Source organism: Somniosus microcephalus, chromosome 1, assembly GCF_052327205.1.
Source record: "Somniosus microcephalus isolate GS21.2 chromosome 1, FLI_Smic_1.0, whole genome shotgun sequence".
NCBI lineage: Eukaryota > Metazoa > Chordata > Chondrichthyes > Squaliformes > Somniosidae > Somniosus > Somniosus microcephalus.
Window position 1 is genome coordinate 246,768,879 of NC_140987.1, and position 14,888 is coordinate 246,783,766.

At 49.2% G+C, this 14,888-nt stretch overlaps 1 protein-coding gene across 2 annotated transcripts in view; it reads right to left on the bottom strand.

The window, feature by feature from the left end:
- The window catches only part of sh3gl2b (SH3 domain containing GRB2 like 2b, endophilin A1), a 234,633-nt gene that overhangs the window by 45,836 nt on the left and 173,909 nt on the right, over positions 1-14,888 (bottom strand). For both annotated transcript variants that reach the window (XM_085991644.1, XM_085991636.1), the window contains exons 2-3: positions 11,773-11,841; positions 2,677-2,749 (exon numbers count right to left, since the gene is read on the bottom strand). In XM_085991644.1, coding sequence (XP_085847770.1) covers positions 2,677-2,749; positions 11,773-11,841 — 142 coding nt within the window. The remainder of the gene's footprint in view (positions 1-2,676; positions 2,750-11,772; positions 11,842-14,888) is intronic.

A 14,888-nucleotide genomic window follows, 5' to 3' on the forward strand; every position in this document is an offset into this window, starting at 1 on the left:
TCGTCAAGATGATGGATGTCTCTCTCAAGGGTATGTGTGAAAATAGCCGCTCGTAGTCTTGTCGATTCATGGCGGTTAGCGCTGATCCTGTATCCAATTCCATTTTAACTTGGGACCCTGCTATCGTGAGGGTGACCCAAATGGTTCGGTGATCCTCTTTTGCGATTACATTGTGAAGTTTGAGACAGCTTAGTCTCCTGTTCCCGGATTCACTATCGCTCATCTGGTCTTCGGAACTACTGTCCGTCATCTTTTGTACTTTCTTGTACGGTTCCTTAGTAGCCTTTTTGTTGTCGCTGGTCTTCTTCCCAGACCTGCAAACTCGTGCAATGTGTCCCATCTTCCCGCATTGCCTGCATATTTTGTCTTTGGACCAGCAGTCCTTCTGGTCATGGTTAGTTCTGCCACAGCGATAACATTTTGCAAATCCCCGTGTCATTTTGTGGGTGCCGTATTCCTGTGGTTTTTGTTGAATTTCTGCAGCTCCCCTGGCTGCTGCTTCATACGATACTGCCACGCTGAAAGCCTTATCTAGCGTCAGCTCTTTCTCTGAGAGTAACTTCTTCTGTGTTCCTTCACTCAGGAGTCCATAGACAAATTTGTCCCGTAGGGTATCTGCCAGTCCTGCTCCGAACTGGCAGTGCTTTGATAGCTTGCGTAGTTCCGTAAGATACTCAGCATTGCTCTCATCTTTGTGCTGAGTTCTCCTGTGGAATTTAAATCTTTCTGCTATCAACAGCGGTGCAGGGTTTAAGTGTTCCTGTAGGACAGCAACAATTTCGTTAAAACTCTTTGCCTTCGGTTTGGCTGGAGTAATCAGGTCCCACAATAGGCCGTACATTCTAGCACCCATTAAGTTTAGCAATATCGATGCCTTTTTCCCCTCCGCTATTTCATTTGCCTCGAAATATACCTCGACTCTTTCCACATACGTGGTCCAGTCCTCTATTGTATTATCAAAAGCAGTGATACAGCCAATCTTCGGCATCTTGCAAATCTAAAATGGCGACTCCCGCGCTTTGCCTTCTTCCCCGATTTAACAAAATGGTGCCTCCCGCGCTTTGCCTTCTTCCCCGCTATTGTTAGCGCTGCTTTCCATGGTTTCTTGCGCATTTAATATTTATTTTTTTCTTCTTTTATTATTTTCCCGTCGTGGAGCGGACCCTCTGGGACACTTCCCTCCCTCTTCTTAGGTCCGAACGCTGCCCGGCTTCGAAGCACCACCCTCTCTCTCTCTCTTTGCTTCCCGACTCGCTGCACGGCCCCGTTGAAAAGCCACCCGATCGAGCTTCAGCCCGCCGCAGCCCAGGAAGGATCAGTGCACTACCTGCCACCAGCCCGATTAGCTGGGAAACCACAGACCGAGGAACCAAGCCTGGCTCTGGACAGTCTCTCCTGCAAGTTTCCAATCCGACGATTTGGAGGGCGGTTGCCCACGGTCGACGCCCGTTTCTCGCGTTTCTTTGGATTTTATTTATTTTTATTTTTTTTCTTTCTTCTGGCTTCAACCTTCAATAACGTCGTCTGAGGTGCTGCCGAGTTGCAGGTAAGTTCGTTTCTTACTCGTCGCCAGTGTTACGTCCGTGAATAATTGAGACATGGACAGCAGGAGTGAACAAAGTAAGTCTTTACTGGTGGAAGTCAATAGTGAAACTAAAAACACAGAGGCTCAATAGCGCCTTTTATACAGGGGTGGTCACTGCCGGTACTGCAGTCTGAGACCAGTTATTCTCATAAAGGTACATACACAACAATCCACTCGGCACTTCTTGCTGAAAATGGTTGCAAACCTTTCAGCTTTGTCTTTTGCATTCGTGTGCTGGGCTCTGTCATCATTAAGGATGGGGATGTTCCTGGAGCCTCCATTAGTAGATGTATATTCTGTTAGTGCATGCATGTCCATGTATAGTCTGTTCATACTACAAGTGCGATATGAAGTATAAAACAAAAAAGATTTGTTGTCATCAATCTATCAATTCTGTTTCAATCTAAACTATTATAAATGCAGAGAGCACTTTGCGACCTCCAATGTCTTTATTGCCCCAGTTTTCATCTCAAGAAGATTTTGTCCACCATCTTGAATTTCTTATTCGCAAAGAACAAACTCTGCAGTTCAGGCCCAACAACCATTTGCTTCATTAACTCATTATGGAGCTCATTAAGATTTTTAATTCGAGGACTTGATCGTTCTGTAAGTGCTTTATATTAATAGACTTTAGCCGACAAACTGTTTTCTTGCTATCTGCAGATAAAGAGAACACGCTTCCTGTTTAAGTCTCTTTACAAACTGACTTTTAAACAGAAATATATATTTACAGTGACAATGAGTCATAGTGATAGGAGCTGAGACTAGCAGTGGATAAATTATTAAACCAAACTATTTTTGGAGCATTGGCTCAGGCAGTTGTGGAGCCTGAGCAGATATTATTCGACTCTCCCTCACCTGAATAAATTATGCAAATAAGAAACCATTTACAGTAATAGAGTAGCGTCCTATTCAATGATTTTGCAACTCCAGATGTGTAAGATACAAATTATAATCATTGAGAACAAAAACAATCCTTGAATATTATGTGGTTCTATTTTCCCAGTTGTGAGGTCACAATAATCTCCATTAAAGAGTGGAAATGCACCACAATGTCCGTACAGCAAAGTAGACATGTAGTGACACATTACCTGGATTGGGCTGCAGATATTCTGTTGTTTTGGTCATGATTTCCATCACTGCTCGGCTGGTAATATCCACCTTCTGAAAATAAGAAGAAATCAAAGGCAAATGAATTCAGATGCAGTATTATGACTCTCTGCACTTTCTGTATGTGTAGAGTTTATAGCACACAACAAGGGAGCAGGACTACCTGCGTGGTGGGATGAGATGGAGAGGCCCAATGGCTTTTTGTTATTCCTACAGTCTTATGTATTCGAACAGTAACCCAATCAATCAATCAAATGTTAAGTTCCAGTCAAGTTACACTAGGCTGACTAATACAGAGCAGTAATTACAAGTGACTCTACATAGAGGTGCTGATTATCTAAACCAGCAATAGTGGAGGGCAGGAAGATTTCTTATAAAGAACAGGATTATGATTTCCCTACACCTAGCTTCCCTGATCATCACATTTCCGGTGAAGTTTTGCTTTTCCTTTGCTTTCCTTGCCTCCTCTCCTGAAGGACCGATTCATGTTAGGATGCAGTTCCACATCCACCCACTACCCTCCGGTACACCTCTTACTGGTCATTCTTTATGTGTGAGCCTGGACTGTCATCATGCTATTTGACTATGTAGGCCAATTCTGTCCTCCCCCTCTATCTACACATAGTTTCCAGCAGGGGTCACAGGATGGTGATCAGATACTGAAACATTGGCTGATTTTGGATTGTTTAGAGAATGTCACATTCACAGCAACATTGGCCCAGATATTCCGATCCCTATGGGTGGGTACGCGCTGTGTACCCACCCGTAGGGACATCGGAAATGCCAGTTTCAGGCATGCACATCACATGCGCTGAAAACCGGCATTTCCGATCTGTCAAGAATGGTCTTGACAGATCCTCCGGCTGTCCTGGAGAAGGGCCTCTGCGGGCGGATAATTCCACTTTTTGGAGACCCTCCTCCCGCAGAAAACCCTTACAATTCTTACGCCTGGCAAAAGCAGGCGTAAGGCTTGCTTTTACCAGGATAAGAGTTGATAAAAGTTTTTTTTTAATGTTTTCACTGATTTATCATTTAAAAAATACTTTAAAAAAAGTAAGTTTATTTTTAGCATAGTAAAATACTTTAATTATTTTTTTCAAAAAATTACATTTTTGTTTAAAATTTATTGTAATTTCAAGTCATTTTAAAAATACGATTTAAAAAAAAATTTATTTAAAGTTTTACTATGTTTTTTCATTGATCTCCATTCATATATTTGACAGGTCTTCCTGCGAACTACATGCACCCCTGGGATACGTAGGCCCTGCACACTTCAAGTTTGGTGAGGCCCAGGATCGGAAGCGTGTGCGTCCTGGGAGCCCTCAGGTAAGGGCGCAGGTTTTTCCAGATCGCAGGTGTCCGCCCGTGGGAGGCCTGCGATCAGAAAATACGGGCCATTATATAAAGTAAGTCCAACAGATCTAATTAGCATAAATGAAACAAGCCTGTAAGTACACATGACTTGAAATGCAGTCAAATTGTACCAACGAGGCTCAATTGCAGCAATATGAACCTTGTGAATTATACACTTTGCAATACTATAGGGCTAAATCCATGACCCCAGAAGGGAACCGTGCTTTTGGGAGCATGGGTCAGGAAATTGGAGCCACGTGTTGTAGTTTTAGCCCTAACTTGTACTCCCTTTCAGTTCAGCTTCCCCACTGGAAGTATTAGCTCATATATATAATTACTAGCTGGAGTGCCTGGCGGTGCCGAGGCTTTTTCGAGGGCATGTTGTTGTTGAAAGAGAGAGAGCGACTGGGGGGGAAGAGAAAGAGCGACTGGGGGGGAAGGGAGAGAGCGACTGGGGGGGGAAGAGAGAGAGCGACTGGGGGGGAAGAGAGAGAGCGACTGGGGGGAAGAGAGAGAGCGACTGGGGGGGAAGAGAGAGAGCGACTGGGGGGAAAGAGAGAGAGAGCGACGGGGGGGAAGAGAGAGAGAGTGACTGGGGGGGAAGAGAGAGAGAGTGACTGTGCGGGAAGAGAGAGAGAGCGACTGGGGGGGGGGGAAGAGAGAGAGAGCGACTAGGGGGAAGAGAGAGAGAGCGACTGGGGGGGAAGAGAGAGAGCGACGGGGGGGAAGAGAGAGAGCGAGTGGGGGGGAAGAGAGAGAGCGAGTGGGGGGGGAAGAGAGAGAGCGACTGGGGGGAAGAGAGAGAGCGACTGGGGGGGAAGAGAGAGAGCGACCGGGGGGGAAGAGAGAGAGAGCGACCGGGGGGAAGAGAGAGAGAGCGACCGGGGGAAGAGAGAGAGAGCGACTGGGGGAAGAGAGAGAGAGCGACTGGGGGGGAAGAGAGAGAGAGCGACTGGGGGGAAGAGAGAGAGAGCGACTGGGGGGAAGAGAGAGAGAGCGACTGGGGGGAAGAGAGAGAGAGCGACTGGGGGGAAGAGAGAGAGAGCGACTGGGGGGGGAAGGGAGAGAGAGCGACTGGGGGGGGAAGGGAGAGAGAGCGACGGGGGGGGAAGAGAGAGAGAGCGACTGGGGGGGAAGAGAGAGAGCGACTGGGGGGGAAGAGAGAGAGCGACTGGGGGGGAAGAGAGAGAGCGACTGGGGGGAAGAGAGAGCGACGAGGGAAGAGAGAGAGCGACGGGGGAAGAGAGAGAGCGATGGGGGAAGAGAGAGCGCGACTGGGGGAAGTGGGGGGAAAGGGGAGGGGAGGGGAGGGAGGGGAGGGGAGGGGGGGAAGGGAGGGAGGGAGGGAGGGGAGGAATGGGGGAAGGGGGGGAATGGGGGAGGGGGGGAATGGAGGGGAGAGGGTGGATGGGGGGAGGGGGGGAGGAGGGTGGGTGGGTGGAGGGGGGAGGGGGGAGGAGGGAGGGGGTGGAGGGGGAGGGGAGGGAGGAGGGGGGTGGAGGGGGGTGGAGGGGAGAAGGGGAGGAGGGGGGAGGAGGAGAGGTGGAGTCCCCGAGCCCCGCCCCCCGATCTCCCATCCCCCGATGTCCCGCCCCCCGATCTCCCGTCCCCCGATGTCCCGCCCCCGATCTCCCGATGTCCCGCCCCCCGATCTCCCGATGTCCCGCCCCGCGATCTCCCGATGTCCCGCCCCAGATGTTCCGCCCCCCAATCTCCGATGTCCTGCCCCGCGATCTCCCGATGTCCCGCCCCCCCGATCTCCCGATGTCCCACCCCCCGATCTCCCGATGTCCCGCCCCCCGATCTCCCGTCCCCCGATCCCACCCCCCGATCCCACGATGTCACGAGCCCCGCCCCCCGATGTCCCGAGCCCCGCCCCCCGCCCCTCCCCGAGCACTGGCCTCCCACTCTCCGGAGCCCCCGCCCTCCCGCTCTCCGGAGCCCCGCCCTCCCGAGCTGGTTTCAAGACTGCCGATTGCGGCTGTGAGAGACGGCCGGCGGGCCCGGTTGCCGGGGTAACCCTTCCCGCTCTCCTTGCCCCGCCCGAGATCCGCACTCCCTGAGAGCCCCACCCCCCCCGCCCGAGCCGAGCGGGGGAACAGAGAGAGACGCCGCGTCTCAGCTGCTCCTGCTGCGCGCGTATGTCCCGTGACCCTCGTGGCTGACACCGTTGCCCCGGGTAATGTGATGACGGGGGGGCCGGGGGCGGCGGGGGGAGCTTAGCAGAAGCCGTGGGACAATTACCTAGCTCGGGCGTGGCTGGGCAGGAGAGGCCCAGGCTTTGAGGCCTAGGTTCTGAGGCCTTACAAAACCGGGGAAAGGTAGGAAAAAGAATCTTCAGGTTAGAGAAAATATTTACAAATGAATGAAGTTTTTTTTAAGCGGGAAAAAGAATGGAATCAAGATGGCCGACACTCACCTCGGTTCAGAACGATAAGGCCTGCCCACACACGCACCGATTGGTCGACCGTCAGGGTCACCGAAGCGTAGGATTGGTCAATCGTCCCGTCACTCGACTGCAGGAGGGCCCGCCCGCACGCGCCAGGAACCCGGCGTATGATTGGTCGACCTCGACGTCACTCTATCGCTAATGAGCGGATAATGAGATGCTAATGAGCGGAATTTTGAACATTTTTTGGATACCGCGGGCGCAATTTTTGTCCAGCCAAAATGTAAATATGCCTATGACCGGTCCATAATCGTAAGCTTTCTTTTGATGTGACGCGCGTGTAGGTACGCTCTATAACTTCCGAATGTATAGAGAACGGACAGACAGACAGACAGACAGTGAAATGACAGGACGATAACGGCACAGGTCCAAAAGATGACAGTCACCTTTCAAGATAAATTGTTTTGTTTTCTAGTCTTTGAGCACATTTTCACTACAAGCTATACTGGCCCACCTTCCAATTGTGACAATCCTAGTTTAGGCTGGGAAAGGGTGTCATTGCAGGTTAATGCAAGAGAGAGTTATTTCAGCTTTCTGTGTTTTATATAGATTAAAGTAATGGAGGGCAACAGTTAATCAAGAATTTTTTTACATTACATTTAGATTGAGATGTAATCCATTCTGCAATCTATCTGCCCCAATGACCTAACTAGATTCTTCAGTGTGTAGTTGAGCCATACAGACCAGTGAGGAGCCAGGTTCAATGCTTGGCCTGTGTTAAATTCACTGATCTATGGGTAGGTATAACTGCCATTGGTAGCTTAGTTTGAGTGGTGGTACTATCTAAAATTCTATCCATTGAGGCATAGAATATAAGAGCAGGGAATTGCGGCATAGAATATAAGAGCAGGGATGAACTGTATAATTAGGCTACAGCTAGAGTACTGTGTGCAGTTCTGGTCACCACATTACAGGAAAAATGTGATTGTACTAGAGAAGGTAGAGGAGATTTACAAGGATGTTACCAGGACTGGAGAATTTTAGCTATGAGGGAAGATTGGATAGGCTGGGGTTGTTTTCTTTGGGGCAGAGGAGGCTGAGGGGAAACTTAATTGAGGTGTATAAAGTTATGAGGGACCTAGGTAGAGTGGACAGGAAGGACCGATTTCCCTTAGCAGAGGTCAATAACCAGGGGGCATAGATTTAAAGTAATTGATAGAAGGTTTAGAGGGGAGTTGAGGAGAAATGTTTTCACCTAGATGGTGGTGGGGGTCTGGAACTCACTGCCTGAAAGGGTGGTAGAGGCAGAAACCCTCATCGCATTTAAAAAGTATTTGGATATGCACTTGAAGTGCTGTAACCTACAAGGCTACGGACCAAGAGCTGGAAAGGTGGGATTAGGCTGGATAGCTCTTTTTTGGCTGGCACAGACCCGATGGGCCGAAAAGCTTCCTTCTGTGTTGTAAATTTCTATGATTCTATGGTGTGGATTGGTTGGTTTGTTTGTACAGTTGGTTAGGGAGAAAAATCTACCCCTGTAGGGCTTTAAGTTGACTGTTGGGACTGGATCTTAAAATTTGGATTCAGCTTCACATATACCTGAAAATTTGGACCTCAGAATTTGGTAAAGTACAAATCCCATTCCTATATGTCACTTATTCAGTCCATATCTCAGGCTTGGAATGACTTTTAGCATTTTAATAATTTCAATATCAAGTAATATAACTTCTGAATCTATATATATAAATCGGTACTTCTGTCATTCTGTCTATCTGTCTATCTGTCTGTCATCGCGTGTGCGTTGCGGGTATGCACTCGAAAGTTACAGGGCGTACATACGCGCGCGTTACCTCCAAAGAAAGCTTACGCTTCCGAGACGGTTTTAAGCGTATTTACATTTCGGCCGGGCTAAAATTGCACCCGCGGTATCCCAAAAACCTTCAACATTCCGCTCATTAGCATCTCATTATCCGCTCATTAGCGACAGAGTGACCTCGAGCTCGACCAATCGTACGCCGGGTTGCTGGCGTGTGCCACCGGGCCAATCGGTGCGCGTGTGGCCGGGCTTTATCGTTCTGAACGAGGTGAGTCGCCGCCATCTTGATTCCAAACTTTTCCTTTCTTTTTCCCGCTTTCTGCGTCTTAAAAAAAAACGTTGCTTTTAAAACACATATTGTTTTTAAAAAAAATGATTTAGAAAGTAATTAACTTATCTAATCTCATTAATTTTCCTACCTTTCCCCGTTTTTCCAGGTAGGCCTAGAAGCCTCGGCGTCTCCTCCGCACCCACGCCCGAGCTAGGCACCTCCCGGCCCCACTCGAAGGCTGGAGGGCCGAGCCTCAGCCCAGCGGCGCTAGGGTGCGCGCGCAGCAGGAGCCGAGACGTCTCTCTCTGCCGGGGCTTGCTGAGCGTCCAGCGTTACCCTGGCAACCGGGCCCGCCGGACGTATCGCACAGCCGCAATCGGCGGTCTTCACCTCGGGGGGAGGGGGGGGGCGGCCGCGACCCTCGGGGGGGGCGCGACCCTCGGGGGGGGGCGCGACCCTCGGGGGGGGGGCCGCGCGCGCAGCAGGAGCAGCTGAGACGCGGCGTCTCTCTCTCTGGCTTGGTCAGCGTCACGGTTGCCCTGGCAACCGGGCCCGCCGGCCGAGAGAGACGCCGCGTCTCAGCTCCTGCTGCGCGCGCAATCGGTGGTCTTCACCTCGGGGGGGGGGGCGCGACCCTCGGGGGGGGTCGCGACCCTCGGGGGTGCGACCCTCGGGGGGCGCGACCCTCGGGGGGGGCGCCCCCCCGCCCTCCCCCTCCCCTCCCCGCCCTCCCCCCCCTCCCCCTCCCCCTCCCCCCCTTCCCTCCCCCCCACCCTCCCTTCCCCTCCCCTGCCCTCCCTTCCCCCCCTCCCTCCCTTCCTTCCCCCCTCCCTTCCCCGCCCTCCCCCTCCCCCTCCCTCCCTTCCCCGCCCTCCCCCTCCCCCTCCCTCCCCTCCCTCCCCCCTCCCTCTCTTCCCCCCAGTCGCTCTCTCTCTTCCCCCCAGTCGCTCTCTCTCTTCCCCCCAGTCGCTCTCTCTCTTCCCCCCAGTCGCTCTCTCTCTCTCTTCCAACAACAACATGCCCTCGAAAAAACCTCGGCACCGCCGGGCACTTCAGCTAGTAAAAAATAAATAAACTAGTTGTCCAGAAACCAGACTGCCAGAATAAGGCATTTTGCCCACAAACATATTACTGAGACATAGAAAGATGTTGAATTCACACCAGCTGTGTTTTAATTATACAAGTAAAATGTCAGAGTTAATTCTAGCGCTTTCCGCTATATTAAAGACTCCCTCAATGATCAGCTGGGGTCTCAGTGAATCTACAAGACTTTTGATCTGTCCTACAGAAGTGTCACATTCAATTATGTTTTAAATTCCACCAAAGGCTTCTTCCTTTATGCAGAAAGTCAAGTCAATTTTACATATATTAGCACAAAAAATCTATAATACTGGCAGGAATTTTCAGATGATTTACAGAATAATAGAAATTTCTGGCAGGTTTATTGCTCAGTGGCTTATTATTTTAATGGTGTTAGCACTGAATTATGCTCCACTGAGTTTTGTCCCTTAGGGCTGGAATTTGCGGTGGGTATTAACAGCGAACGAACACCGGTTGCTGTCATTACCCCTTTAAAACAGATCGCAACTTCAGGATGTAGCGCATGTGCATCCTAACGCGGAAATCCTGAAGTTGCAGTCAGTCATTCACCGCTCCGGCACTGCCCGATTGCTATACAAACATTATGGCCCTGAAAAACTAATTTTAATCTTGTGGAGTGTCAAATTTATCCATTATGATAAAAATTACAATTGTTAAGAAACTTTAAAAGAAATGTAAAATATTTTTTAAAAGTTTGTTCATATTTATTTCAGGTTTACCTTTTCCCCCATGTGAGAGCCCCAATCTTTGTCTTGCTCTCTAACATTTTTAAAAAGTCAGGATAAAAGCAGCTTTTCATTTCCTGCTTCCCCATCTGTGAGAATTCTGCATTGTGATTGGCTGCTTAGACAGCTTGTTGCCATCACAGCAGAGCGCTCTAGGAGATCCCCATTATATTACACTGAAAACACTTGCATGTCGAAAAAGGCAAACTTCTCACCAGGGATTACATGATCTTCGTGGGCAGCTTTCTTTGGGGCCAGCAGCGATCGCCTTTGCTTCGCTGCTGACTGTAAATTCCGAGACTTGAGTCAGCAAACCTCTCCTCATTTTAGTATTTCAAATAAATAATGAAAGGATTTAAAATGAAATGATGGATTCTTTTACTTTACCGGGGTTATGGTTTAGTGAGTGCCTTTAGTATACCTGGATCAGCAAGCTAGCCTGTGCACTTCTGATTAAAGTTAGAGCGTTTGAAAAGTAATGGCATGTAGGAGTCTGTGCACTCCTAACAAAAACACTGTGAACTAAACTGGTAGTTAACAAACTTAGTTTAATGCACTGAAAGTATTACAAAACAAAAACGCAGGAGAAATTCCAAACAGGTCTGTACACTAGCTCACACCACGAGGACTAACTGGGAACGCCCTCCAACCCTGACGTCATGACGTTTCCCGCCGTTGGGAACGTCACGTGACCCACGTGATGACATCATCACGTCAGATCGCGATTTTATCGATCCCGCGCTGTTTAAACAGGGCAAACATTAAAAGGTAACAATAATGATTAAAGACAATTGTACAAGTTACTGTGAGAGTCTCTTTGGTGGCAAACCTTTTTTCCCATTCAAGCACTATTTGACATGATTTGCATTGCAATACATCATTGCTCCCTAAAAATATCATGTGGCTTGTGCACGACATCGAGGGTGAGTTTCCTCAGGGCCACTCCTGCTCGCTGCCATATCTTTGATGGAAACCCCACTTACACACATAAACCAGGTTTCTGCCAAAGTCACGACGGAGGAGTGGGTGAAGCCCCGGAGAAATTCACCCCCATAATTGCAGTGAAAATTACATTTTCAATATCAGTTCTTCTTTCTCTTCACTGCTGAAGATAGTGACAGAACATGACAACTAGCAATGAATACGCTATTTGTTCCAAATCTACTTGATACACCAGGAGGTTTGGTGTGTTTGGCTTCTGTGCTCTATTACAATGTGCTAGTTCCGGGTGACATTTGCAAGCTATCTTTTCAATGTAAATGAAAAGCCAATCCATGCATGACAATGTAGATCAACTAAATAGACCTCCACTATGGGATGGTATGCAGCTCATGCCTGTCAGGCTGTAACTGAACAGCATATTCAAGGCTAACCATAATGAAGAGGTATACTAATTCTCAGAAGGATAGATGTATCACTTACTTTTTCCATTTCTTTGAAGTCATCATCCAGTTTAGTCCCTTCTGCACCACCAACTTTTTCACTGACACGCTGTGGAAGCACAACACACATACAATGGTGAGTCTATAATAACACCCATGAAAAGGCCTCAAAGAACCACCTACATAATGGCAGCATTAACATGGTTGAGCTTGCCCTTTATTAATAAACAAATTACAAAGAGATGAGAATTGCGGTAGGGATGAGAAACATACTACACAGGAGTTACCAGCATACGGCACCATTGAGTGGGCACGTGCAGTTCTAATCCGCTCTCTTTCCTCTCCCAATAAAGTCACAATCTAAACCAAATTAATATGGGAAACAAATTGATCTCTGATTGGCACCTCCTGAGGGTCTTGCATCCCAGTGAAAATTGGAGGCACTGTGTAATGTATGTACCTTTAAGGGGAGAACTACTTTTTACAGCTCCTGTATACTGTAGAACCGGCAGTGACCACACCTGTATATAAACCCTGAGAGGTGATCTGTACAGTTAGTTCTAGAGTAACCCTCATTCAGTAAACACCTGTTGAATCGTTCCCTGCAGTCTGTTGTCTGATTATTGAAGGACACAACATTAAGATACACGGATCTAACAGTGGCAATGAGCAAGCTTGAACCTACCTGGAATTCTGCATCACCTCCCAGGGATTCGCTCCTGGAGAACAGTGGAAGAAGGTCGAGTCCAGAAGCACGGGCGTCGACCATGGGCAACCGCCCAGTCATCCAGCGGAGATTTGAGCATCGCAGGGGAGGCTGTCGAGAGCCAGGCTTGGCTTTCCAGTCACGGTGGTCCAGCGAAACGGGCTGGCAGCAGGTACTGCGCAGACCCTTCCCGGACAGCTGCGGGCTAGAGCCCGACCGAGCGGCACAGAAAAAGGCCGAGCAGCGTCGACGGGGGAGAGAGAGAGGGCAGAGCGCACAGGGCGCAGCCGGTGTTCAAGACCGAGCGGCGTCAACGGGGGAGAGAGAGCAGAGTGCAGCCGGTGTTCAAGGGCCGAGCAGTGTCAACGGGGGAGAGAGGCACGCAGGAAAACGCGAGGCGCTGCCATTGCCACGAGGACTGCAGAGAGCGGCGTTGGCAGCAGTGCAGGAGCAGCGCACGAAACCCACAGGGCGTCGCCATTTGCCACGAGGACCGCCGAGAGCGGCGTTGGCAGCAGCGCGGGAGACGCCATTTTAAGCCGCAGCGGGGATGAAAGGAAAGCGCGGGAGACGCCATTTTAAGCCGCAGCGGGGAACAAAGGAAAGCGCGGGAGACGCCATTTTAAGCCAGTCTAACCACACCCAAAAATGCCGAACAGCGGCAGTATCACAGCATTCGACAATGAAGTCGAAGATTGGATGACATATGTCGAACGCATAGAAGTATACTGCAAGGCGAATGAAGTGCCAGATGACAAGAAAGCGCTGGTATTGTTGAATTCAATGGGTGCAAAAACGTATGGCTTACTACGAAACCTAGTAACCTCAGAGAAGCCAGCAGAAAAGGATTTTGAAAACATAGTGTCAATCCTACAGGACCACTTAAACCCCACACCGCTCCTGATAGCAGAAAGATTTAAGTTTCACAAAAGGAACCAGCATAAAGATGAAAGTAATGCTGAGTATTTAACGGAACTGCGCAAGCTATCGAAACACTGCCAGTTTGGAACGGGACTAGCAGGTACTTTAAGGGACAAGTTTGTGTGTGGGCTTCAAAGTGAAGGAGCCCAGAAACGGCTTCTATCAGAAAAGGATCTTACGCTGGACAAGGCTTTCAGCATTGCAGTATCACACGAAGCAGCAGCACGGGGCGCTGCAGAGATACAACGGAGACCGCAAGAATATGGCACAAATGAAATGTCATACGGAACAGTGAAGTGCTATCGCTGCGGCAGAACAACACATGACCATAATGATTGCTGGTTCAAGGACAAAGTGTGCAGACAGTGTGGAAAAGTAGGACACATAGCAAGAGTCTGCAGGCCAGGGAAGAAAACCAGCAGCAAGAAATCTCCACAGGAGAAGTACAAGAAGGTACATAAGGTGACGGAGAGTAGTTCAGACGAACAGAAGAGTGATACAGACTCTGGAAGCAAGGAGCTGGGTTGTCTGAAACTACATAATGTGATCAAAACGGAGGATCACCAAACTATCTGGGTCACGCTCAAGATAGCAGGAGTCCAAGTGAAAATGGAATCGGACACAAGATCAGCCCTAACAGTCATAAACCGAAAGGACTACAAGCGGCTTTTCTCACATATACCCTTGAGAGATACAAAGATTGTCTTGAAGACGTACACGGGACAAAAAGTCTACCCCAAAGGAAAAATAAGGGTGAACGTTATATATAACAGCAAGGAAACACCAAAAATGGACTTTTATGTATTGCCAGATGGAGGACCACCACTACTAGGATGTGAATGGATCCGGAAGATACAGCTAGATGGGCATTCCATACAGGCACTGACTGTGGCTGACAAAAAGGATGATGACGTCACACCTGGGCGACTGTCAAAGATCCTAACTGACGCAAAAGAAGTGTTCCAGCAAGGACTCGGAACACTAGAAGGCATGACAGCGATTATTAAAATTGAAGAAAACGCAAGCCCAAAATTTTTTAAGGCCAGACCGGTACCTTATGCGATCCACCCAGCCGTCGAAGCAGAGCTGGAGAGTCTGGAACGTTCAGGTGTACTGTCCAAGGTAGACTGGAGCGAGTGGGCTACACCCATCGTCCCTGTGATGAAAAAGTCGTTGAGCAGCACGCCTGGGGAACCAAGGAAGGTTCGCATCTGTGGGGACTTTAAGGTAACCGTGAACACGGTCCTTCACACCGTACAATATCCACTTCCGCGGATTGAAGATATTTTCACCTTGCTATCTGGAGGGAAATGCTTCACTAAGATTGATCTGGCCCAGGCATATCTGCAAATGGAGATAGAAGAAGCATCAAAAAAATACTTCACAATCAACACCCATAAAGGTCTCTACCAATACAACCGGCTGGTATTCGGGGTAGCATCAGCGCCGGCTATTTGGCAGAGGGCAATGGAACAAGTCCTGCAAGGGATCCCAGGGACCCAGTGTTATTTGGACGACACCCTGGTCAC